General features: G+C 52.1%; 2 protein-coding genes across 5 annotated transcripts in view; one reads left to right on the top strand and one right to left on the bottom strand.

Annotated features, from left to right (window-relative positions):
• Positions 1-13,367, top strand: part of CHD5 (chromodomain helicase DNA binding protein 5) — an 83,061-nt gene extending 69,694 nt beyond the window's left edge. For 2 of the 3 annotated variants that reach the window (XM_026659981.1, XM_026659979.1), the window contains exons 34-40: positions 60-197; positions 1,703-1,811; positions 2,150-2,282; positions 3,153-3,348; positions 5,973-6,136; positions 6,588-6,702; positions 10,633-13,367. In XM_026659981.1, coding sequence (XP_026515766.1) covers positions 60-197; positions 1,703-1,811; positions 2,150-2,282; positions 3,153-3,348; positions 5,973-6,136; positions 6,588-6,702; positions 10,633-10,751 — 974 coding nt within the window. In that variant the 3' untranslated portion in view covers positions 10,752-13,367. Of the gene's footprint in view, positions 1-59; positions 198-1,702; positions 1,812-2,149; positions 2,283-3,152; positions 3,349-5,972; positions 6,137-6,587; positions 6,703-6,825; positions 6,877-10,632 lie in introns of all 3 variants that reach the window. The other variant, XM_026659980.1, reaches the window with a different exon arrangement.
• A 1,358-nt stretch (positions 13,368-14,725) lies between these two features.
• Positions 14,726-25,578, bottom strand: part of KCNAB2 (potassium voltage-gated channel subfamily A regulatory beta subunit 2) — a 57,623-nt gene continuing 46,770 nt past the window's right edge. For both annotated transcript variants that reach the window (XM_024207798.2, XM_024207800.2), the window contains 5 exons: positions 24,336-24,456; positions 22,154-22,248; positions 21,115-21,235; positions 20,450-20,538; positions 14,726-19,560 (listed from right to left, as the gene is read on the bottom strand). In XM_024207798.2, the coding sequence (XP_024063566.1) occupies positions 19,471-19,560; positions 20,450-20,538; positions 21,115-21,235; positions 22,154-22,248; positions 24,336-24,456 (516 nt within the window). In that variant the 3' untranslated portion in view covers positions 14,726-19,470. The remainder of the gene's footprint in view (positions 19,561-20,449; positions 20,539-21,114; positions 21,236-22,153; positions 22,249-24,335; positions 24,457-25,578) is intronic.

Consider the following 25,578-nt stretch of genomic DNA (forward strand, 5'->3'; position numbering starts at 1 on the left):
TCAGCTCAGCGTGGCAGGGTCAGTTGTGCACGTCTGATGTTACTGTCTTTGATAAGCAGAGGATACCAAGGTGGACGAGAAGGAGCAGAGTGAGACTCAGCAAAATGGTGAAAAAGAGGAAGAGGAGGATGGGAAGAAGGAGGATAAAAATATGAACTTTAGATTCATGTTCAACATTGCTGATGGTGGCTTTACAGGTAACAGGGTTTGGGGCTGACAGAGCATCCCAGTCACTTTTCAAGTGTTTGCATGCGAAAGCTGCACAATCTTTGCACAGCTTTTCTGCATATTCAGTTAAAGAGGATTTGAGCCTGACAGTGCTTTAAAATAACGGAATTCCAGCCCCAGAACACAATGCCAGAGCCTCGCTCTGGGCTGGCAGTCACTGGCTGCTGGGGAAAGCGCAGCTCAGGGGCTGGCTTGAGTTTTCTACTGCTTTGCTCTGTGATGCCACAGTAATCACCAGCCTTGTTTATCACGTGAGTCCTTCTCACCTCGGCATTTGCGGCACTGGCTACTCAGCTCAGATTTTATAAAGTACACCTGCGTGACTAATAAAACTCCACCGACTATTGAAACAGGAAGCACGACAAGAATCAAATCTGCTTTATTCCAGTTATGCTCGCTGTTAACTTCTTGTATTTCACTAGGCTTGGCCTGAGAAGCTAGACTGGTCAGTTTGAAGTTCTCTTTATATTCCCTTTCATTTTCTGACCTTCGTTATACTGGGGTTGCAGATGCTGCAAAGGAATGTTTGAAACGTTTTTTTCACTGAAAGCAATTCAGGACAGCATGTCCATTCAGATTCAGATATGCAACCCGCCCGGTTTTTAATACCCCCCCCACATTTTGAGTCTAAACAGTTTGACCTTTTACATAGCTGCAGACTTCAAAAGAGCTCCCGTCCCGAGGAGTGATTGCATCCCTGGTCAGCCCCAAGCATCCCTGGGATTTCCTGTCAGTTCCTTTTCCTTGACGGGCCTCTCAGGCCTGCCCCAAGTGCAAGTTATGCTGTCACAGTTGTCACAGCATCCACTGTAACCACAGTCTGTGCATCCCATGGCACTGAAGGAATCATTAACATCAAACCTTAAGCCAGTGTGGAGTCCCCTGGGCTTCCAGTAGACACCGTGTGGGTCCCTTTCCAAAGTGGGCCCTGGACTAGAGACTTTCTTTGGTAATGAAGTCCACTCTCCGGGTTGAGAGAGAGCCTCCCTCTTCTCTCCATGGCCTGTTCCTAATGCTTAGGGATAGCACCATCAGTCATGTAATTAAATCTACTGCCCACCAGCTGCATGCCGGGCTTAGCATGCTAGTAGCCATGCCTGAGTAACACAACTTTTAGCTGTAGTCGTCTAGCTCTAGTGTCATGAGTTTTCTGGGGGAGGGGTCATTCCTCTTTGCTCATTTAAAAGTATCTATATCCGTCATTGCTAATGAGCTGGCAGCTTTCTATAGCCGTGATCTGTCCAAAGCTGCTCAGAATAAGAAGGTGGAAGATGTGGTGTTTGTGAGACCTGTGATTTGGTTCTAAGGTGTGAGTTGACTTCAGTAGAGGATGCCATTAGCCAGTGGCTGAAACGGGTCAAAGGCCCAGAGGCTGCAGGCGGGAATACGTCTCTTGGCTAGTCCTGCCTCGCGTTCTAGCAGCAGGTACGCTCTCGTGCTGCTGGCTGAACATGGCTCTGCTTTGCCTTCTCAGAGTTGCACACGTTGTGGCAGAACGAGGAGAGAGCTGCCGTCTCCTCAGGCAAGATCTATGACATCTGGCACCGGAGACATGACTACTGGCTGCTGGCGGGAATTGTTACGTATCCTTGAACTTGTAGTGAGAGCCCTTGCCACTGTTGACAGGGAGGCGACGCGGGGTGATGGGGAGGTGATCAGCATGAGCGAGATCTTTGTCTTCATGTTGCTCTGAAGAGACTCCCCTCCTGAGTGCTGGTCTTGACTCTGACACCGGCTCCCTCTCTGGCCTTGGGCAGGTTGTTTAACTGCCCTGAGTCTTTGTCATCCGGGGATGACTCTAGGAGTGCTGTGCTTTCAAGATGACGAGAGCTAGGTGTCGCTAAGCAAACTCCCCAGGCTATCCAACGAGATTGCAGTTGGGAATCTGGTCTTTGCCCTTAACACCCCTCCCTGCATCCAGCCACGGCTATGCCCGCTGGCAGGACATCCAGAACGACCCGCGCTATGTGATTCTGAATGAGCCTTTCAAGTCGGAGATACACAAGGGGAACTACCTCGAGATGAAGAACAAGTTCCTCGCCCGACGGTTCAAGGTGAGCCTGGAGGGAAGGTGCCCCCCACTGGAGGAGGGCGGGTGGAGCTGTGCCCGAGGGTGGAGAGTGGGCTCCAGTCTCGTGGACTGAAGAGAGCCAGGGAGCGGTCTGCAAGGGCATGAAGTGCCCACCAGGGAGCCCCTGGCACCAGACACAGATTCCTAGGGAATGGGCTGCAGACAGCCCCGGACCCCACGTGCTGCTTATCCTGCATGGAGTGGCAATGAACCACTGCAGTGAGACTGTTGCCTAGCACCTTACCTAGGCCACGGGCCTCTTGTCAGGTATCAGGGGCCCGTGGAGTGGGTTCTCCTGGGCTTGTTTTGGGAGCTGGGCATCGTCCCCACTCACTCGGCTCTTACTAAGCTCAGCAAAAGGAACTGCGGTGGCCTTGCGTGAACTTCCATGGGTATAAATCAACTGTCCTCTGATGCTCAGCGTCTAACGGGGCCGCCGGCCAGATCCCTGCTCTGTAGCCCAGGCGGGAGTGAGTTAAAGCTGTTGCCATCCACTTGCCACGGGCTGGCCTCTGCGCGGTGAGTCAAGGGGTCTCCACCTAATTCTACACCGCCAGTCAGAACAGCTGGCACTAACCGTCCCCTCCGTCTGAGCCACAGCCGTGTCTGAGGATTGGCTAGGCCCCGCAGACTGACCCCTCAGCCTCCACTTCGGTGAGATGGAAATGCCTAAGGGGGAGGGGAAAGTCTGCTTCCCCCTCAGTGGCGGCTAGTCCCTCCCCGTGTCAGACAAGTGGGGCAGTCAGAGGGCTGGAGCGTTGGCTGGAGTAAATCAGTATAGCCAGCGAAGCACCGATTTATCCCCGCCAAGGATCTGGCCCCGACTCTTCTCTCTTCCCTGGTTGTGTCTCAGTTGCTGGAGCAGGCCCTGGTGATAGAGGAGCAGTTGCGAAGGGCCGCGTACCTCAACATGAGCCAGGACCCCAGTCACCCGGCCATGGCACTGAATGCCCGTCTGGCTGAAGTGGAGTGCCTTGCCGAAAGCCACCAGCATCTCTCCAAAGAGTCCCTGGCTGGGAACAAGCCTGCCAATGCTGTCCTGCACAAAGGTTTGTCGCCGCTGCATAGCCTGCTCCCTCCCTTGTAGCCTCACTAGCCAGGGTCGAGAGGTGCGCCAGCCGCACGGGCTCTCTGGGGCTGAGCCAGAGCCAGCAGGGGCTGCGGGTACCGGCGTGGGGCAGAGAGACAATAAATCCGATGGGAGGAAGTGACTGGCTGGTGTTTCTGTCTCACAATGTTCCCCTGGCCTGGAGCTGGCCACGTCCCTCCGACCTTTGACCACAGGGACCATGGCCGTTTGTGAGGGCTTCCAGGGCAGGAGCAGAGAGGAAATGCAAGTGTGTGGTGGGTCGATTCTCATGGCTCCAAGGTTGCCAAGGGGAGACCGTCCTCCCAGGGCAGAAAAGACATGACATAGACCTGAAACGAGCCCTGCTTGTGACGCTCAGCGACACCCCCCTAACGAGGGGCTGCTTGCCAGGTGGTGGTGTCCGGGGGCCCTGGTTGCGTATCCCCCTGGCAACTCCAGGGATTGCATGGCCCCCCTAAGCCTAGGGAGACCGAGAATAGCAGGGAAGTGAGGCGTTCTCAGCCTGTGTCCATACAGATGTGCTCACAGTGGCCGCACTGTGTGTGTGGTTGAGGTCACCACCCTGAACCTGAGTGTAGCTTTGCAGCCGTTCCTATTGGCAGGAAAAGAAGTGTTTACTCGCACGGCTTATTAACCAGCCACAGGCAGCCCCCGCCTTGGGGGTGTAAGAGCAGCACCCAGTGCCCCGTTTGAATCTGGTGCATTGATTTGGATCAGATCCTGCCTAGCACAGAGTGTTGTGAGGGTATTTTGATAGTTCCCCACCCAGCCAGGGTAACCAGGAACGTGCTTTTCACTCGCTCACAAACGTGCACGCGCTCAGGAGATAAAATGCCATGCCTGGCTGGTCGGGACTGAAGCCCAGAGTTAACAGAGATGAACAGCCCCAGGCCTGGATGAGTCAGTCTGATGGAGACTGAGTTTGGAACCAACCACCAGCAGCCTGGATCGTTCCAAAAATCAGCAGCGGCTCGCAATCCGGGGGCCTTGAGGACCAGTGTCTTCTGGCAGCAGTGCCCATGGGGACACATGCTTCTCTGGAGGTACATGGTTAAAGCAATGGCAAGAAACTCTGCAGGGCTTCCACCCCCAAATCCTCCCTTCATTTTCCTGATGGCCCAAGGACAGGATCTTGCCTCCCCAGCCCTCGGACTCCTCTGAACCATTCCAGGATGGGGTTGCAGTGTTCAGGGATACTGGCCCAGGCAGTCCAGCAGTGACCATACAAGCAGGGGATGTTCCCTTCCTGTTCCAAACCACGGCCCAGGAACAGAACATGCATCTTCTCCCCAAGTCTGGCTCTTCCCACAGGGTCTCCCTGTCTCTGCCCCATGTTCTCTCTGGCGGGAGGGTCTCACCCAGGACTCTGGTGGCGTTAACATGTTTACCCAGCAGTTCTGAGCAGGGCTTTAGCTCCTGCTAACAGGGTGGGTCAGTGTAAGAGCCCTTCATCCCGTGGCAGGGCCATGGATCCTGGCAGCCTGATGCAGGCAGCCCCGGGTGATAACAGCTCAGCAGCTCTGCTGATTCCTGAGCTGTCAATGCGGAAATAGTCACTTGCGTAAACCGCAGCCAACTCTGCCGTAGCTAGGACCATTGGAGACTGGTGAGGAGTGCGCAGGGGCAAAGGACGGAGCAGGTGCTGGTCCCTGGTGCTACATAGGGGCGCCCGGCCAGAGACAGACACAGTCCAGGCCAGAATTTGGTGTGCAAATGTGATGGAATGCGAGAGCAGAGAGGGCAGAATGTAGCTTCTTCGCCAGACAGAAAACAGCTGCTCCAGGGGGCTCTGAGCAGCAGTTAGCTGTCCAGCGCCCTTACTGTCATCGTCTTCAGAGCCCAGCCAAGGGCCGTTACCATAACATCCCATGGGAGCAAATCAACACTTCGATGGGGGACACGGATCTGAGCTGTGGATGGGAAAACACTGGCAAAGTTCTGCCATTTACAAGGACACAAGAAAAATACAAATAGCCAAGTCTGGGCAGAAAATGAACACTAGGCTGGCAGCAGCTCCCAGATATGCAATCACCTGTTTGCTGCCGTGTGTCTGGAGAGCCAGGCAGGGAGGCGGGTGGCTGCTGAGAGAGTTGCTCGGGCTCGGAGGGGGCAGTTAGTGGAATTAGTCGGGCACATGGTTTACAGAATTGCTGCTGCACATGGCTTCAGGCATGAGAGGCCCAGAGCTTGGGGGATTCTGACAGTAGCTGGGATTGAGGGGGATGGTTCAGGGGTGGAATTAGGAGGGCACAAAGTGTGTGGAAATCACTTCCTTTCAGCACAGCAGTGTGCGGCGAAGGAGGTGCAGGCATTTGGCATGTGTGGAGAACGCCGCCATCCGCCCACTCAACTTCAAATCTGTGTCCCTCTCTGCAAACTGATCTCTGAACCCCACCAGCTTTCCCTGTGCAGCTCCCGTGTCTCCTCTCCTCCAGTGTCCAGGACGTGTCACCGTATTTTCACCCCCCACGTAACCCCACTGGAATCAGTTAGTCCCTTCTGCTCCTCCCCAGGATCCCCGCTCAGCGTGGGAGAGCAGGTTTCTTAGCTACACTGGGTGTAATCTGTACGTCTGTGTTGCAGTTCTGAACCAGCTCGAGGAGCTGCTGAGTGACATGAAGGCAGATGTGACCCGCTTGCCCTCCATGCTGTCCAGGATACCACCAGTCGCCGCTCGCCTGCAGATGTCTGAACGGAGCATACTGAGTCGCCTCACTAACCGAGGAGGGGACCCCACAGTCCAGCAGGTCAGAGAGAGCTGAAAATAAACCCAGGGGCCTGGGCAGCACAGGCCCCCAGCACTTGGGCAATCTGGCTCCTGCTAGCGCAGTTGTTCAGTCTGGTGACCTGCATGGAGAGTCCCTTGCAAAGCGTCTCAGTATGGTGCAGTGTTAGGGAGTTAATCGGCAGAGGATGGCTACGTTGACCTAACAGGCCCTTTCCATCTCTAACTTCTGCATGCCGTGTCCTGCGCTCCTTATGTAGGCCAAACGTCTCCTCCTCTTCCCAGGTCTCCCACGCTCAGCATGGTGGTGTCTGAGCAAAGCTCTCTTTGGAGACCTCGGGGCGTTTTGCCTGAGTAGAAGTGAAGCAGTTAGGCTGGGACGTGTCCCGGTGACGCCAGTGTGCATCATGCAGGGAGAGCAGGGCTGTTTATCTGGGGATCAGCACAGCCGTTATTTTCTCCTGTTTCTCCAGGGCTCCTTTGGGTCCTCCCAGCTCTACAACAACAACTTTGGGCCAAACTTCCGAGGTCCTGGACCAGGTGGGATTGTCAACTACAGTCAGATGCCACTGGGACCTTACGTGACCGGTAGGTTGAGATTTCTAGCAGCCTCTTTCTCTAACTGCAGAAATTAAAGTGGCAAATTTCAGTGGGCCACAAGCAAAGCCAAAGACCACTGGGCAAGCAAGATGTTTTCTCTCTTATCAATAGATATTTAGCCGTTTCCAAGATTTTCCTCTGCAGTTCTTATTCCCACCTGAGGTAAGGCCATGCTTATTACTATCTGCTAAACGTATCGTATTGTCCCATCTCTCAGGCGCTGCCTAGTAACATGATTCACTCTAAGTGTCAGCAAATCACAAGGTGGAATGAGTTAATAAATCCCGAATGTTCAGGAGCGTCTAGTTCGTGTTGTCTCCTTGAATGGCGGTAGCCCTGCTGTCTCCTCGACATGGCCCCTAGTCACGCTGCTGCAGCAGCACATACGTGGCCCCGTGGTAAAAGCACAGGGTTCACAAAGGCACATGTGCTGCTGGGCAAGTCATTCCTCCAGGCACAGTCAGCTCCGGGGGTAGTCCTCAGAGAGCAGCTGTAACTGGTGCAGTCGCTGAGGAGATGCTGGAGTGAAATGATGGGTCCTCACCAGCCCTCCCACGTCCTTGCACCCACTAATGCCAGTGAGCAGTGGTGCCCGTGCGTTTAGTGAAGCTCTTTGGTTTGACGGGTTCAGACAGGGGAGCAGCCTTTCCGTCAGCACCATTCACAAAGTAACAAAGCTCCTCGGGCACACGGCTTGTCGCGAGTGGTGCATGCTACGAAATATCTAGCTCCAGCTCTGTGAGGATAATGAACATCAAAATTCCCTGCAGTTCTAAGTCAGTACGGAGAGTGTTTGCAGAGCCTTGGGGCCAGGGCCGGCTCCAGGCACCAGCACAGCAAGTTGGTGCTTGGGGCGGCCCATGGAAGGGGAAGGCACATCCGGGTCTTCGACGGCAATTTGGCGGTGGGTCCGCCAGTCCCTCTCGGAGGGAAGGACCGGCTGCTGAATTGCCGCAGAAGAATGAAGCGGCGCGGGAGAGCAGCTGCCCATCGCGGCTTTTTTTTTTTTTTTTCTTTTCGCCGCTTGGGGCGGCAAAAAAGCTGGAGGCGGCCCTGCCTGGGGCTAGTGTGCCCGTCATTAGGGGGACTCGTCTCAGACTCACCAGTTTGGTTGCTTGTTGTTTTTTTGATAACATATCTGGGGAAATGTCCTGTTCATCTCGTAGGCGTAGTTATGCTCATGCTTGTGATGCTAGGTCATGGCTAGCGGTTAGCGAATTCACTGCACCGGGAACTGACAGCTTTGGTTTCTGGAATCTCTGCATTTTCTTCTCTTTGCATAGAAGTTTTCCCTGTTCTCATGCCATTTCCTCAAATCAAACCTCACATTCCCTTCTGCTCCCGAAGAAAGGAAGTTCTTAGACTGATGTGCCATGTTGCCTTGAGACCGTATTTATGTAGAAATATCATGTGTACTTTTGCATGGAACCTGTCTGGTGTCATCCCTTCCAAATTCCAGGTCAGGACTTTGGAAAGCCTAAAGAAGAGCCAGCTCCCAGAGATTCCATCCCAAGTTTTACTCTGAGCCCAGTGTCTGCTTGGAGTTGAGCTCAGTCAGTGCTGTATTGAGGAGGTTGGCATTGCACAGATCTCGGAGAAGCTCAACAGCGTGCTGTGAGCTCCCAGTGCAGAGTGAGACACGACGTACGGCCGGAATCTTCTCTTTTTTCAGGACTCTGCATCCATTTAAATTCCCTCCACTCCCCCCCCCTTGGTTTGTGTCTTCTCTGAGCTACTAATTAGGGCATTAACGAACACACCGGTCACAGCAACACAGGGGGCTCTGCTATCCATTTCTGCCTTGCAGTTTTACCGTGGTGGTGTTGAACTCACCTTAGATCTCAACTGAAATGCAAAGGAGTCTTCAGCAAATAACCCACGCTCTGGGAAAACGCTTACTGGCCCGGTCGCTTGGTGCGGTCATGTCAGATGGCAATAGGAACGGTCAGTCAACGAGCAGTCGTTAGCCAGGATAATTCACAGCTTTGCAAGGATCATTCGAGTAGGTTTCCTCTCCTCTCCTCCTCCCTGCAGCGCTCTGGGTCAGTGCGGCTGGGCTGGAAGCCAGTTGTGTTTCGAGGTAGCACTCCCAGGATATGTCTGCACTGCAGCTGGGAGCCCGACTCCTGCTAGTGCACGTAAAACAGCGGTGGAGACGGTGCAGCTCAGGCTCACCGCTTGAGTTCAGACCTGGCTGCTGCCCCAACGGCAATGTCCACACTGCTACTGTTAGTGCATTAGCTCGGGTGGCGCTAGTGTGAGTCTGTCTGCCCGGGCTGGGCGGCTCTCTTCTCACTGCCGGGCAGACACACCCAGAGGTGCTGGGAGGCTAGCTCGCTCTCAGAGCGCCGCTGGGTCTCACCTGTGAGGCCATTCTTCAGCGCCCTCCGAGGCATTGCTTCAGGGACTGCCTGGGACAGCCCGTGAGCCCGATCCTGGTCCAAATCAAGAGTTAGTAGCATGCGTCCCCTTTTCTCTGCACAAAGCTCCTGTTCCAGACACAACGGGACGAGCCTCACAAGTGGCTGAGGCTATTTTCAATGTCTCTGTCTTGCAGCTTCCTCCTAGACCCAGGAAATGAGCTCATTATCCAGTGGCAGGGCAGAGCTCCCTGGCCACGTGACCAAGCCATCATAACTTTATATGAAAATAGAATGAAACCCAACACATGGTGTCTGGTTCATGACGGTGAGACCCAGAAATTACCCATCAGCAATGCCCCCGCTAGCCAAGGGCTGCCAGCGTCGCCTGGAAGCACTTTCCAGTTGATGAGATCCACCCTGCAGAAATGCTTCCCTACACTACTAGATCCCTTAAGGTTACATTTCTTAACAGCGGCTCATCTAATGACATAATATGTCATGTCAGAACTGCCTACGGAGAGCGTCTTCCTTTGCAGCCCCCCCTTGCCCATCCTGCCCATCGACACAGCATTGGGTGTTCTGCCCCCGCAAGTGGCTGGGTTTCAGTGGTGGGCGGCATGGCCCTCTGTGGTCAGTGTGTGAGACACGGAATCATAGAACCATAGGACTGGAAGGGACCTCGCGAGGTGTCTAGTCCAGGCCCCTGCACTCCTGGCAGGACTAAGTATTATCTAAACCATCCCTGACAGGTGTCTGTCTAACCGGCTCTTAAAAACCTCCCACGATGGAGATTCCACAACCTCCCTAGGCAACTTATTCCAGTGCTTCACTTCCAGTTAGGAAATTTTTCCTAATGTCCACCCTAAACTGCCCATGCTGCAATTTAAGGCCACAGGCAGGGAGCAAAGCTGCTCCAGGGATGGAAACAGCCGCCACTTGTGCAAGGTGATAAATCAGGCTATTGCTGAGAGCGGCTTGTTCTTCTCAGTTGTCCAGATGGAGTCCTGCCGACTGCCGTCCCCAGGGGCCATTCCCTCCGAGCCTTCACCATTGTGTTCCTTCCTGCTCACAGGCTCCCCTTTCATCAAGCGCTCCATTTTGACTGTTCAGCTACTGCTTGAGACGGCTGAGAGTTCACCATGTGCCTCTCTCCCCTCGGCCCGGCCAGCTGCCCGCTCAGAGCCACTGACAGCAGTTTTGACAAGCCAGCATGCTTCAAGCATTCCTAGCAGTGAGCTGGAGCGAGCAGTGGAGCCGTGTGCACTGGGCCATAAGCACCTTATTGTGTAAATGTTGCATTTGCCTTGCTATCGGGTGGTGCTTATTTGTGAACTGAACACGGAAGTGTGTGCACGTGGGTGCTGGGCTAGGGGAATGCAGCTGGTGTGCTTGCTTCTAAGAACGTTTCCTTTAGGTTGGCCAGTGGCCCTGCCTTCTCTGCTCCTTGGGGTCAGTCACGCCCGCTCTGCCGTCACCTTGTAATGCGTTTCCGTGCACGACAGGGAGGTGAATGGGAACCAGGTGGCCTGTAACGCATTCACTTTTGTTCTTGCAGCAACACCCAATGGGCCGCCCTCCAGCCACCCCGATAAAAAAGTAGCAGAGTCACTGAAAGATGGTGCAGCCTTGGAACGCAAGGGGAAGCTCGGTGACATCATCTGCATTGAAGACTAACTCTCAGCCCAGTGGGTGTTGGGGCCAGGGGCTGCCTTGCTCACATTTAAAGTGTTCTTCAAAACAAACCGCCCCCCCCAGCCCATTTCAAGAACTTCTTAGAAGGGGGTTTCATTTCCTTGTACATTTTTTGCACTTTCTTATTGAAGACTTGAAGAGTTTGTCTTGACAATGTTGGCTGAATTCTGACGGGATTATCTAGTAACAGTATTTATGTCTCTGTTTTTATCGACATGGATCAGATTTAAAGGGAGAGTGCATTGGAAGCTCTGTTTCTAGTCCAGTTACCCAAAGGTGTCAGTTAGGAGCCAGGCTTAATTCTTTTCTGTAGCCTCCTAGGTTCGTTCGATTGTTATGTCCGTTTTGTGTTTGAGCAAATGCATGCACACGTCAAGCCCTTCAGCCGCTGTTCTGCTGCCAAATGTCCCATGTATGCGCAGGGAGAATGCGCCCGCTGTCCTGCCAACTCTCCGCAGGCATCAAGGGAGAACACACCTGCTGTGCTGCTGGATATGCCTGGTATGTCCTCCTATTCCACTGATCTCGCCAGCAGGGAATGGGTTAAATGAGCTTGTGTTTATATTTCCTGACTGCTCGGTATCCAACACACCGATTGCCTAGCCTGTGCTGACGGAGGGCAGTTTTCTGAGCGAATACACAGATGGAGCTGGGCTAGCAGACAGCGTGGGATTCAGGGGGTCGAAGCCCTGGGTGTGTTAGGATGACGTGAGCTAGAATGTGGGTGCTGTAGTTACCTCCATAGACACTTGTGGGCCAGACATGAGAACGTGCCAAGTGAACAGCCTCCTGGGACCTTCCTGCATGGCCCAGAGTGCGGACAGCTGGCATCTGACTTCACAGGTAACCCGCAGCGTGGGGAGCTGGGGATTGTGGGTGTAAGCAGGAGGCTGTTTCTATGAGGGGTCTGGTGAGCAGGTCCCTGCCTCTGGGCTGCCCTGCAGGCTGCCGGGGCGCCAGGTCACTGCATGCCCCAAGAAACATCTCTCCCAGCCAGGTGTGAGAGCTGAGTTGCTGACAATGCAGTCTTCGCTGTTATGTTAGCTGAAGCCTAGGGTCTGCTGTATCCATTTACTGAGCCACAGGGCTGGGGGCTTCCTTCGTACTGGGCCAGAGAATAAAAGGGCAGCCCGTCTGCCTTGCCTGCCCCAGGCTAGTGCCCCGAGAGGTTGTTAGAGAGCAGCTTTGCTGTCACCACCTCCTTTGCCCACTCTAATCTGCCTTTCCCAGCACACGCCTGTGGTGACCAGCAGCGGCTTGTGATGAAAGCCGCCCAGCCCCTGCGTGCTGGCAGAGCTGCTGCCGGGCAAGCACTGGTGTCTGGCCATGCACGAAGCAGTGCCGAGGGCTCAGGGATGGCTGTGGAGCTGCCGCCCCACCACTGCCCCCATACACAGGCTGTTAGCTGAGGGTTGTGTGTGTGGGGAACTCCACGCCCAGCCGGAGCCTCTTCCTCTCCGCACCTGACCTTGCCAGCACCTTCTTGGCACAGAGGCTGATTGCCAGGACAGGAGAGAGGAGTGTCAGGGAAGTGCTCCTAGGTCAAACGCTGCACCTCGCCATCTCCCCCTCCTCACTGCATAGCCAGCTCTGCTCCCGCCAGAACCCGCTGCCGGGGCTTGGTGGTTCGCTGGATTCTGGAGGTTGAACTGGAGCAGAGCGAGGAAGCGTTCGCCCACAGCCCTACCCCAGCTTGGCTTGGGGAGCGATTGCTGGGACAGTGGAAGACATCCGGCCTCTGGGCACATCTGTGATGGTCTCCTCTGGACCCTTCGCCGCTGTCGAGAGCAGGGGCGTACGCAGCGCAGAAGGCTGTGGCTGGCATACTCGCTTGTCTGGCTAGGTTTGTTAACAAGCCAGGTCTCCCTGCACTGCGCCAGCTTTCCGCCTCCTCGCTCTGGGCTAAAGGCACTGCAGTGGCAGGAAGAGCATGGTGCCTGAGAACAGCAGGGCCAGTATTAACTCTGCAGCAGTAGCTTTGCACCCCATCCTCTCCCTCCACCGGGGAGGCTGGCTGCCCCCAGCACAATCTGACCCATGAAAAAGAAGGGCTGTCAGTGCTCACGCCCAGATCCTGGCAGCCCTGGAAGGGGCCAGTGAGGGGTACCAGGGTCCCCCACAGGGAAGGGTAATGTAGCGTGCACTCTAGTGGTGGGGACACATGCACTGGTGGGTGAAATGCATTCTGTAATAGCCGGGCATGGCGCTCCTGAGACCCAGCTGCTGGAAGCAGACACTGAAGAGAGTTGCAAACATTAGCCTCGTCTCTGCAGGCAGGCCCCGGTCTAGTGCAGAGGCAGCCGATGCAGTGTGGCCTGCCACCTTATGTTGTGGCAAGAAGATTTTTAATGAGTGCAAAGGCTTCTAATGGAGGGGAAATTAGCAACTCTCATACTTCATATCTCTGATGTTTACAGAGCTACCAGTGTGTTCTTCTGTCCAAAGTTTGTTTGTGATGGTTCCCTCCTGAATGGCTAGATTTCCTGTAGCAGTGTTTTGTTTTGTTTGGGGTAAGATTACTTGCCACTAGGCTGTGTTTGAACCATTTCCATTCACCCCCCCCACCCCCTCTGACTGCCCATCACCTCCCCCCTCCCCCAGTCCAAATGAGATGAGAGTTTTAAAAGGCTCTCATGGCTGGTTATGATAAACTAGCTAAAACTGCCCCCCCCCAACCTACTCACCCCACAAAGCTTTTTAACCTGCTTTTTTTCTACTACAAAGTAGATTCCTACCAGTAACTGTACCAGGGAAAGGCGCTGATGCCTGGACACTGGGGCCAGTATTCACTCCTCCCAACAACACTGTCTGCCCCAGACGCGATTATGCAACAATTTTGAGCAAGTTGTGAAAGCTCCAGTGAAATACAGACTAAGGCAGTGAAGATGCGGGGAATAGACTAGGGAAAACCGGAAGCATTTAAAGCTATTTTGCCTTCATGATTCTTGGTTTGTTATTTTGTGATACTCAATGAACCGTGCTGACCTTTTGTAGGAGCGTTTCTGGCGGCTGTAGCCAACACGAATCACCTTTACTTTGTACTCTGTGTGGATTTGTTTTTGTTTTCTGTGTTTTAATAAATCCTTTAAAAAAAGGAGTCAACAAAAATGTTTCCCAATTATTTTTATTGTTACAGCCTCTGCAGCAGAGTGGAAATGGGCCAATGAAGGGCTGTAGGCAGCTCGGGGGGTCTTCAGCCCCCATGAGTCACTTGAAAGCGCAGTAGGTTACCAAGCAGTGCCACGAACGCATATTCAGGTAGGTCTGACACAATCAGTACAGTAAGAGCAGGGCTGCTGACCACCAAAGGACAATGTTCCACCCACCCTTTCATCTCTGTCAGTAGGGCAGGAGGCGTTTCCGCCTCCAGGAGACAGCAAGTGTGCTCTGGGTGGGTACATGCCTGCACAGGCTCTGGCTTCTCACGAAGGGGAGGGAAAGGCTGAGAGTTGCTGAAATTCCCTTCCTCCAAAGGCTCAGCACCCTGGTGGTTTCTGAAGAGCGCATTAGCAGAAATACAGGCACCTTGCGCTCAGCTCTGAGACGATTGATCACCTGGGTTACAGGCTGAAGGAGCCGAATTATTGCCATGGCCTGGAAAGCTGCTGGGCGCAAGGGGGCGTGCGAGCTGAGCTTGAGCAGGGCTTGCAAACAGCTGTTTCTGCAGCCTCAGTGCAGAGAGGGGTGATGGCTGCTTCCCCTCCGGGGACATCACGTCTTGCTCGAAACATGCAGCCATAGGAACCACTTGGGGACCTGCAGCGCTAGGCTGGGATTGGAGAACAGGGGAAGCCACATGATGTGCCCCAGTAATGCCACGGCAGGGACCCCACAGGCATGGGGAGGCACTGTTATGGGATGGTGCAGGATCCCCCCGGTGGGATTAATGCAGCCCAGACTCCCAGCAGCTAACGGCTTCGGTCCAAAGCAGCCAAGGAAACCCTCCTACAGACACATCAGGCTGGCCTTTTATTTTGTCATACCATAAATACAGTAGCTGAATATCAGTCGCAATCATCATTCAGCAGCACAATGCAGGCAGCTGGCTTTGCCTATCGGTTATGCAGTTAGAGCTAATGTAATAATCACAGTCCTAGATACGTCTCTCTCTCTATATACACATATAAAAAGAAAGCGCTTTATTTACATACAAGGATTGACTGTCAGACAGGACAATAACAAGCTACTGGGGGCAGCGGAATTTTCCATGGTAAATAGCAGGTCTCGCTGCCAGGCCGCGAAAGCACATTAGCACACACAACAGCCAGAACTCACCTGCTCACCCCCGTTACACTCCTCGTACACAGGAACCAGAGAGACCCCCCTGGGGTAGGACATGGAGACTCAGACCGGAAAAGTCCTTGAACAGCTCCTGGACGGGAGGCTCAAGGGCCACAGGAGCAAGCGTTGGTGGCTGGGGGTGGTTCCTGCCCCATTTTCATTTTGCATCGTAACGTTCACATGAACAGGTGCAGCCCCACACCGTGCCCCCTAGGGACGCTGGGGCTGCAGGTAACATTAGACAAGCCAGACAAATAACAGCCGCTAATGTGCAATTGTAGGCAAGGCTGAGTCACCACCTTACACTCTCCCTGCCAGGGAACTTTCTCTGCCCATTCCTTACGCTGGGGAGACCTGAACCCCCCCCGCCACCGGGGAGCAAGACCAACACCCTGCGCTTTCCTGCAGCATGTGTTTGGGGTTTCACACCACCATCAAAGGCAATTACTCCCTGACTAGCCTACTCACCGCGCCAAAGGGCAGCCGATACCCAAGCAGTGGGCCCTTTTGCAGGGCCCATAAGCCAGACGGTTATTCGCCTGCTCACAGCAGCGGGCTCGCCCATTCCGTGTAAATATATATTTACACTGGGTTAGGAACAGGCATCCTATGCCCCAGGGAGCAGAAGGACCAGGGGTGTGGGGGGGAGGGTTGCAGTCATCAGTCCTGCCAATCCCTTGAGTCAGTTCTTGAAATGCAAGTGCAGAGCCGAGCGTCACTGACTGACGCACTGGCCCAGCGCTGTCAGCAGGTAACGATGGCGTTAGGCATTTGGTAAAACCCGTGTGACCAACTCGCTCACACCCGGGCCCGAAGGACCCTGCGTGGCCTCTGGAGTCAGTATTGAGGCCTGGAATACAATGGGCTGGTCACAGCTGTGCAGGACTGCCGGCCACGGCATGTGGCCAGGCTCTGTACGGGGTGCGCAGACTGAGGAAGAAATGGCCATGACCAACACTTGTGTAACATTAGCTCCTTGTTTCTTGTCTGGTATCAGACTCGGCCACGCCACACGGGGGCTTAGTTATTGCCAAGAAGTAAATAACAGGTTCTTTACAAACCAAAAAAGCCCCAAGTCTCCTGCTGGTCCCAGCCCTCTCTGCTAGTGCAGCGCCAATGCAGTGAACAGCGTCTGCGTTTCCAGCAGGAGCCCAGGCCTGAGTCCTGCCATGCTTTATGGAGCAGATACAAATGGCAGGTAGAGCAGATGCTGACGCTGGGATTGGAGTCCTCAGAGCAGCATTCTGGGCCATAACCAGGGACTGATTACAACAGGGCTGGGGCTGGGGCTGGATGGTGATGGGGGAGCAGGAACAGCAGTGGTTGGGCAAGATGGCATCGCGCACGTTAGTCGTAGGGCCCTTTGGTTGCACTGTATCTGGGCCCCAGTGAGGTTACAGCCAGGGCTGGGGATTCAGACCCCTGCTGCAGACCAGCAGCGTCACAAGCAGGTGTCATTCATAATCTAATTTGCAAAGTCAATCAGGAATAAACTGCACTGGTGCAAATCACAACTTGTTTATCTGCACTGGGGATTGAGCCAAGGCCGCTACCCCCGGACTGGGCACGGAGCTGACACAGCCCGAGCCCACACCACCAGCTGCAAAGAGACCAGTCCAGTGGGGGGTGCAGAAATGCCTTTTAAAAAGGAGCAAGACAAAAATGTTCAGAGCAAATCAGCTTTCCATGAGGTAGCTGGTTCTCCTCCCACTGCAGTAACCTAAGGTGTTGGGAGGACACAGCCAAGGGCTGTTTTAAAATGCCTTAATGGAACCAGATCAAGCCCTGCCAATAGATGTGGGTGATTTGTTTGTGGGTTAGGTCAGTGCTCTGATCCTGCTGTGCTAGAGAGGTTTGTGTGACCCACGTACACACACACAATCTCTGCGCAAATGCCAAACAGGCACTGCTTGGGTAGTGCCAATTAATTCAAGAAATGCAAGGGCATTTTCAGAGCAAGTTCCCAGCTCCCAGAGTGCTGCCGGGGAAGTGCTCTGTGCTGGGAACACCTGCCCCTGGAAAGAGAAAAAACGGAACAGAAGCACTAATATTTGTAAAACCTAAATAAATGCAGTCAGAGTCCTGGAAAACGTTAACCCCTGCCAGGGAACAATGATTCCTCACCACAGTTGCTTTATCATTGTTCATAAGTATTACTCTGCCTTCTCTGTGGACAATCCATATTAGATAAGTGCTGGAATAATTCTGCACCCTAAGGTTAGCAGAAACCTAACCACATGGTGGAACAGAATCCTATCTGTAGTCTAAGTTCCCAAGAGCTATCCCCCTTGTTATCTATGCAATAGTTATGAGAAAATACTGCCAACATTATACCAAAAATTGAAGTATGCGATTACTACAGTAATGCAAACTTCTGTGGCTTTTACATCTCAGACCACCTAGTGTGAAATGGCTTATCCTATAGCATCTTATTTACAGAAGCATCCTAAAGGGATCCCTATAGCCAACAATGAAACGCAGCCACCTCTAGGGTGAAAAGTGGCATCCGTTTAACAGCACTAGCAATGCTACCTATGAGTTTAGGACAGGAAATGAATATGTATTTATTGACTGTTATATCAAGTTGACTCAGTGGTTCCACAACATTGTAACAATTAGTCTAAATCCCTGAAAAAGTCCCCTCCTTTTTAAGATGAGATTAATCTTTAATGGAAATGGGGACGCTAGCAGTCTACCAAAGTAATTCATCTGGCAAGCGAGACCAAGCTATCTGCTGCTCAACTGAATATTTCCCTCAGTGATAGCTGTGCACATATGTCAGCACTGAAGCAAGTACCTACAAATGCAGTCTGAAATTTTAGGGGAAACTTGGTACCATATTAGGGAGCAGCCCACACAAGTCAGGCATATGAAACAAGAATAATGGTTTTGTAACGTACAAAAAATATTTTTTTTTTGTTTGCAAAGGCAAAAGATTCTCAAAAATATGCACTATAGCCGTTCAGTCCCGTGTGCAGTATCCACATTACTGAGCAGCACCTGGCCACAGACCAGACACAGCCGCAAGTCTGGTGGGTTGAACTCCTTAGTCCCACATCCTTGCTCATTACCATCATTTATTATGTGCAGTTGGTAACGATGCTCCATGATTGTCCTCGGAACTCATGTAAACTAAATCCCTGTCTGCCCTGCTCCTTTTAAAGGAATGACTGGCTCAGGCAGGTCGAGAGGTTGCTTACGAAATCTCTCAGATTCTGGGTGTTAAGGAAATCAAGCATCTAAAATTAAAGCCGAATGTTTCCTGGACAGATTAATTGAAGGTCTCTGCTCTCTGTCATACTAAGCAGTTACACTGTTTTACATGTACAAGACTAAACATTTACAGCTAATCTGCAGTTTAAATTGAGAACCTAGACCTGAGTGAATTACAGAGGAAATAATGAAACCAGCAAGATGCTCATGTTAAAATAGCACGGCCCGCTAGAGAGAAAAGCACTAGCACGGTGAGGGAGTCTTACTGGAATGCCTTCAATGCCAACACGCCATTTCTGTTCAAAGCCACAAACTGCATCCTGCACTCCGTCCTCAGCAAAACGCCCAGGAAGCCCACTGAGGCCAACAGGCGCTTGGGCTGAGAACATAGCCTGTTCATAGGGAGAGAAAGCCCCTTGACTGGAACTGAGTGGGCTCAGGCCTTGGGTGATTAGCAACACCACCTCGGAAGGTCAACCAGGAGGCACCAGAAAAATAAAAGAAGCACCATGACAACCCCCCCCCCCAGTCCCAGTGCGGGCCTTGGGGAGGCTACCGAATCGTGGCGCATGAACTCTTACACCTGCTTGCCAACAACTTGGCTGATTCACTTTGAATACTTCAAAAAATACAATCTTCTCCAACAGAAATCTATACAGAGCGAGCTGAAGAACAGAACCAGTTAGGAGATGCAAGCAGTACTCTCGAAACAGCTGTTTCTAACATGCCTAGATGGTTACCACAGACAGTCCTCCACACTCACATTAGCCAGAGCATTGTAAAGCCAGCATTGCTTTTGGAACAGAGACTATAATTCTTCCAGTTAAATGGTGTATGTGTCAGATCTGAATATTCAAGCACATTGTATAGGAGCTGGAATTAACAAAAAGCAATGATATTCTGTGTGTGTTTGTGAAAAAAGTAGTTTCTTCTTTTAAAAAAGGAAGCACAGAGGCCAATCATCTAGGGTAAAATCACAGCTCTGGCATACCCTTCCCAATCGGTGACTCTTCTTGCATTCAAAATAAATGTTACATAATAAGCATATGTCATCTTGCAGCAACATTTTAAACAATTTCTCTAACACATCTTGCCATGTTGTATTCTTTTGATGCCAATCACACTCTTCACTTGGCTTCAGTAAAGCTTAAGCAAGCAAACAGAAGGCTAGGAGTTGAGAGTGAGTCCAGGGGGACAGTAGGCACAGTTAGGATCTGTAGTCCTTTTTGCTGTATGGTTTATTGCCCAAAATACTATCAATCTCGTGTATAATGGAAGAGGACAATTTTGGAAGAACCTGTACACAACAAACATACAAACAAAATCAGCATGTAAGTCAACGAGGAAGTTGTTTCAAGGTACCTAACAACCTGCAAGATTTGAGCTATCAACATACCCCAAAGCCAGCAGCGGAAAGTGATCACTGGCGGAGTTTAAGCAGGTATTAATGACAGCACATATTATCGAGATGCACAAGATGCTCATTAATAAACTGTATTGACCAGCAGGCAACACTAAAACCATCTATATCCTCACTTGTGACAGGGACCAGCAGGGGCTGATTGATGTAGTGATGGTCATGAGCTTCCCTGCAATCACAAATTATAGCGTGGGAAAAAAATACTGTAACAGGCGTGACCGCTTTGGAAAACAAAGGTAAACGGGAAAGCAAATCAGCCAAAACCAACGGCTGAAATACATGCTTAAAGAAATAAAACACGTGGATGTGAATTCAAGGCGTTATTGGTTCCTTCAGTGTCATGTACCATTTGCTAGCTAGAAGGGTTGATGGGCTAAACAACCCATCAACCCTTCAAGTTTTCAGAATAACTTTGGTTCACTGAAAGAACCTGTTACGGGAAAACATGTGATTTGTTAAGGGCCCGATCCAAAGCTCAACTGACAGCTCTCATGAAAGCTGATCCAAGGACTCTAAGACTTCGACTTGGTGTCATGGCTCATAAACCCCCTCTTACTAAATTAGCCCAATGTAGCAGCCCTTGTTAATATCTGCAACATTAGTGCAGCTGCAAGACACATCCTACCTTGCACTGCTCTATTACAACAGTTGCAATATGGTTAATTTCTTTTTAACGCTATAAAGGCTATAAGGAGTTCGTTACTCTCAAACTCTGAGCAAGCCAAAGATCATGCCTTCATTTGCCTGGCTGTATGTGGGAACTGACCTGTATTGCTCCGATATTCTCCATTAACTGGTCTGCATTGGAAGCGCCTAGCAAAACTGAGCTGACTCCTTCGTTCCTCAGGCACCAGGCTGGAGTGACAGAAAGGGTTAGGGGAGCTAAGTCCAGGGGGTTCACTGCGGAGCACACACGTCATTCTTTACATTCATAACCAATGCAGTGCAGAGCGGCAGAAGCAGCTCTTCATTCTCTGGCCACAACTGGCCAAAGCGTACAGAGAGTGGAAGCACTCACTGCAAGGCGCTGTGTGCGTATACCCCGTAGCATGTTTATACGGTCAGGAGAGGCGGGCTGGGTGGGGGAGATGTGCCCAGGCAGGGAAGGCACTGCGGTTAGGCTTTCTCTGGCCATGCAGGCTGGTCTTTCCCTGCTCTGAAGCGACTGAGCCAGACTCCACCTGCCTCAGGCAATGACTGACTCAGGGCGATGGTGGGTATTGAAGAGAGGAAGCGAAATTCCTGTCTCCTCAGAGCAGCTTTTCATTCGAGCAGGCACAAGAGAGGCAAGGAGCTGGGTCGGACGGTCTGGAATTCGGTATCAATGCCAGGGAATGATGCTATTCTTATCCAGTGCCCCTCTGCTGCATTCTAGCGACAAAGGACAGGGGGACGATCTCTCTCGCTCTGTGTGTCTCGCAGTCCGCTTACCGATGGCGAGCTGTGGCAGGGTGCATCCCAGGCGCTCTGCAATGGCTTGCAGCTCCTTCAGCTTTGCTTGCTGTCTTCTTCCCTCTTCGCTCAGGATCTTGTCTTTTAGCCACTGGTATCCCTTTGAAAAGAGGCACATTGATGGAGAGGGGAAAGAGTCCTTAGCATCTGCCTCCTCCCCAGCCTGCTTCTAGAGAGGGTGTGTCACTGGCTGGGGACGCAGACTGACGCCGGCACTTGCTTGGGACCGAGGCCAGCTCCCACTGAAAGCAATGGAAAGGTGCTTCTGGGAGTCAAGGGAGTTGGCCCAGAGGCCAGCGCGGGGGGTTCTGCCACTTGAACTTAGTGTCACAGACACGTTTGGAGTTGGCGACACGGAGGGAACAATCCAAATGGAAATGGGGTTTATTGTGTGTGTGTTCTATCGCTCTGGCATACGGTCAAGGGACTTCCCATACATCTTCGGGGCTATACTACAAAGATATCAAGGATTCTGAACAGCCCCCCAAACCCGTGGCTTATGCACAAGGAACATGAAGTGAAGCAGAGTTCTAGCACAGAGATCTCGGTAACGGGGTGACCCTCACACAGGAATGCTTAGCACAAGAACCAGAATGTGTGAGGTCTCCCAGTTGTGACACGGCAGCAAAATTAAACACACCCTTGCAGCAGGCGGCTAATTAAAGGGAAATCCCCTCCAACACTATATTACTTAATGCAGGTGCAGAATTCATTGAAATAGGAAACAAAAAATATACAAGGGGGGAAATAATGTGTTTTGCCTACAGTGCCTGTCCTTCAATGTGGGGTAGGGCAGCTCACCAGAATCAACACTCTCAGTGGCCCTCATATGATCCTGAAACCAAACTAGCCTCAACCAAGGAGACTATGTACTGGGAGGCAAGAGGAAAAAAACCCCATACTGGCTGCAAGATAAAACCTCAGATGCAAGGGCTGATAAAGAGACACCGTTCCACCCACCCAGTATCTCTCGCACTTCAGCACCAACCCATAAATCATGCTGCAGCCTCTTCCTCACCTTCAGCGATGCTCTAGAGTAAGGGGGGATTCCACCATCATATTTTCCAGAAACAATTCCACAGGCCAGCGGGGACCAGGTCATGGCGCCAACCCCTGAGAAGAGAGAGAATACTTACTGAGGGCACTGCAGGTTCCTGCTGACAGCCGGGGGGGGGGGGGGGGGGGGGGGGGACAAAAATCGAATCCTTCCCGGCCTATCAATATTATATGTCATTAAAGCCCCTCCCTGCTACGACAACACAGATGTTTCCATGGATACAGTAACTACAATCTCCTTTGTTTGGTTTATTTAGTGAAGCAGTTTGAACAGGAGACACATTTGTCTGTACCCTGGAAGCCCATCTTTGTGTAAAGGGCTAGACAGACCAATCCTCTTCTACTTTACCAATGGGCCGTATGCCAGCGATGCACAGCACAGGCTTGCCCAAGGCAGCTTGGAAACCTCCAAGTAAAGCGAAGAGTGAAACTTGAGAGAAGAGTTGTCAAGTCTGTAAATGACTCAGCTTTGACTTTTAAGAGGAAGATGCCTCCTCTCTCCTGTGCTCTCTGGCTGTTTTATACTCTTCAGAGGTAACCTGTGTGTGTGTGTCTCTGTGTCTCATGCACACACACAAGGTTTGTCCAGCTGCATCAGGAGTTTGGGCTCTGGGCCTCAGCACCTAAAATTTCTTTCCTAATTCCAGGCTGCTTTTTCTGATTACGATATAAACACATAATCCTGTAAGAGGATTTCAGCCAGAGCAGAGACACCGAGCGACTTGGCATGGCTCAAATAATGCCAGGTTAGGGTGTGCAACAGCCACTCCAGGGCACTCAGAAGTTAAACAATTACCAAAGCCAGTGGCTCCGACTCGGCATGATGCTCACACACTGGGCTAGCAGTGTGGAGGAGACCCCAGCTAAAGGGCCATGTCACCAACTCAGCAGCAGCTAGGCCTGGCCAGAGCTTTGATATTCAGATGGGGCTAGATCCCGCAGCGTGATCCCCCTTTGCTGTGGCAGAGGCTGGGACAAGCATGGCTTCGGGGTGACAAACAGGTCTGACACGGCTGCTGAGATTTATTTTCCCTAAAATTATGACTATTTCCCCCATATATTAGCACATTTATTCAGTTTTTTAAAAACTATTTTTGTATGTTTTAAACAGCAACACCCCCCCCAGCGCCCCATGAATACGGGGCCTCGTGCTGACGTGGCATGTTGTACGTGCCGAAGGGACACGGTCAGCAGTGGGGACTCAGAAGAATGCTCCCCGGAGCCGAGTGCTGGGCCGGGACACCCCAGTCTGCTGTCAGGGAAACAGCCGCAGGGCCCCCGATGCAGCACTCTGACTACAGCTGGGCAGGGTTTTTTTAATTTGCCAAAAAGAGCCAGTTTTGAGGCAACAAAAGCATTTGCGAAGTTGGGGCTAATTCAGCAAATTGTTCTGACTTTGTTCCAGAATTTTTGTCCTCTCTTTTTATTGGGTCAAAACTGATTGTTTCAACATTTCCAACACAAACCGTTTCAACATTTTGTTTAGAAAAAAGCGTTTGTTTAACCCCAATGAAATCTTTTCAGTTTTTCGTTTCGACAAGAAAAAAAATTATTAAAAAAAAACAACCAATCAGGGTTTAGCTTTGAATTTTTTCTGGATGTTTTTGGTTCAGCCACCAAACTAAAAAAAAAAAATCACCTATTTGTTCATCCCTAATTCTCGCCTCTCTACAGACCCTAGGAGGAAGCGAACACGAACCAGAGAAGGACTTACTAATCTTCAAAGACACCTGTGTGTTTGAGAAGGGGAGTAAGTGTAGTGGAAAACATGACGGCTAAGTAAAGCACATGCCCAACCCTTGTGAAGTTCAGACCCAGGCCTGGATTGGAGCCGTGGGCTTGGGCCTCTCTCTAGATTGCAATTTTTATACTTGGCCCATGTGCGCAATGCCCCTGGGCCAACCCCAACCCTCCTCAATGGAAAGCAGGGGCCTGTTGCCGGATTACTGTTCCATTGGGAAAGGCAATTCTAGACACAAAAGCCAGAGGTTGGGCATTCCAGGCAGCTGAGCTGAATATCCACAGACCCTTTATCACAGGACCGAGCCTCTCGACTCCTGCTCCCTTCCCTGGGAGTGTCCACCTGTGCCCCCAGCCAGCCTCGGAGAACGCGTAAGGCTCGGGGGGAGGGGGGAGATTTGTACCGATCTTGTGAAAGAGCTCAGGGAGTTGCACCTCCACCTTCTCCCTCTGGAACATATGGTACTCGGCTTGCTCACAAATCGGCGGGATTAGGTTAAACTGCCGTGCCACTGAGTAAGCTTCCTGCAAGCACAAAGATAAATGCAAATCAGCATCATCCCCCCGCTTCCTATTGGGCAGGGCTGCCCCATGCTCTCCTCCCGGAGCAGGGCGAGGCCTCCAGGTCATCCCCACGGCACTGGGGCTGGGACTTCCGGCGACCCCGCCTGGCTGGTGAAAGGGAGTAAAACCTAGGGACATGGAGAGAGTGGCCATTGCAGAAACAGAACTAATTTGTTCCTGTGGCTGACGGGGACCCAGGGCCTTGCCGAACAAGCAGGGACTGGAGGGCCCAGTCCTATGGGAGATTCGCCCATTGGCAGGCCCCAGTGGGGACTTTGCCTTTGATTTTAAAGGGCACGAGCCAGGCTCTGGGGTCTCTGACTCCAAATGTGGTGCCCACACTGAGCCTGAGAGGTCTGTATGTGTGGAGCGTTCCGGCGCTCTGCTGCTGGGCGTGCGCTGACACGTGCTTTAATGCCAGCGTAGCCACCGCACGACCTGTCAAAATTCAGCTGGAAGGGGCTCGAAAAGGCCCAGATTGGCCCCCAGGGCTCCTGTGATGCTGCCCTGGAGACAGAACTTTGTGTCAGCCCCTATGTCTCTAACTGTATGTTACCAGGGAGACGGTCACATTGAGAGGAAAAGGCGACTGGCTGGAGAATCTCAAGTCAAAGGATTTAGCTAGAAATCATGTTAATTCACCCAAAAGTTGGAGCAGATTGAGCCAGCAGACCACACGGAGCAGGGAAGTGCCAGAGGGGGACATCTCTCACTGAAGCGGCTCAAACCAGTGAGGAGAGAGAAGGGGGGGGGGGAAGCTGGGGACTCCTGTGACAGCAACGACAGGGATACCCCGCTCAGGTGTCCTCCTCGCTGACCCCAACATCTGCACCCGCAGAAGCCATTACCATGGTGCCTCTGAGTTTACCTCCTTTCCCGTCCAGGGAACCCTTTCCCCCTACGGCACGAGCCTGACACACTCCGATGAGTCGTCCGATCAGATCTAAAAATAATTACGGCTAAAATACATCTGCAAGCAGTCGGCTCCTGACAGCTCCTGTCTAATTAAATCACCATCAACACAGCACTTCCCCCCCACAACGCCACAGAGAGGCACTTTGCGCTGGCGACTGCAGTCTGCTC

Source organism: Terrapene carolina, unplaced genomic scaffold, assembly GCF_002925995.2.
Source record: "Terrapene carolina triunguis isolate 2854851 unplaced genomic scaffold, T_m_triunguis-2.0 Scaffold714, whole genome shotgun sequence".
NCBI lineage: Eukaryota > Metazoa > Chordata > Testudines > Emydidae > Terrapene > Terrapene triunguis.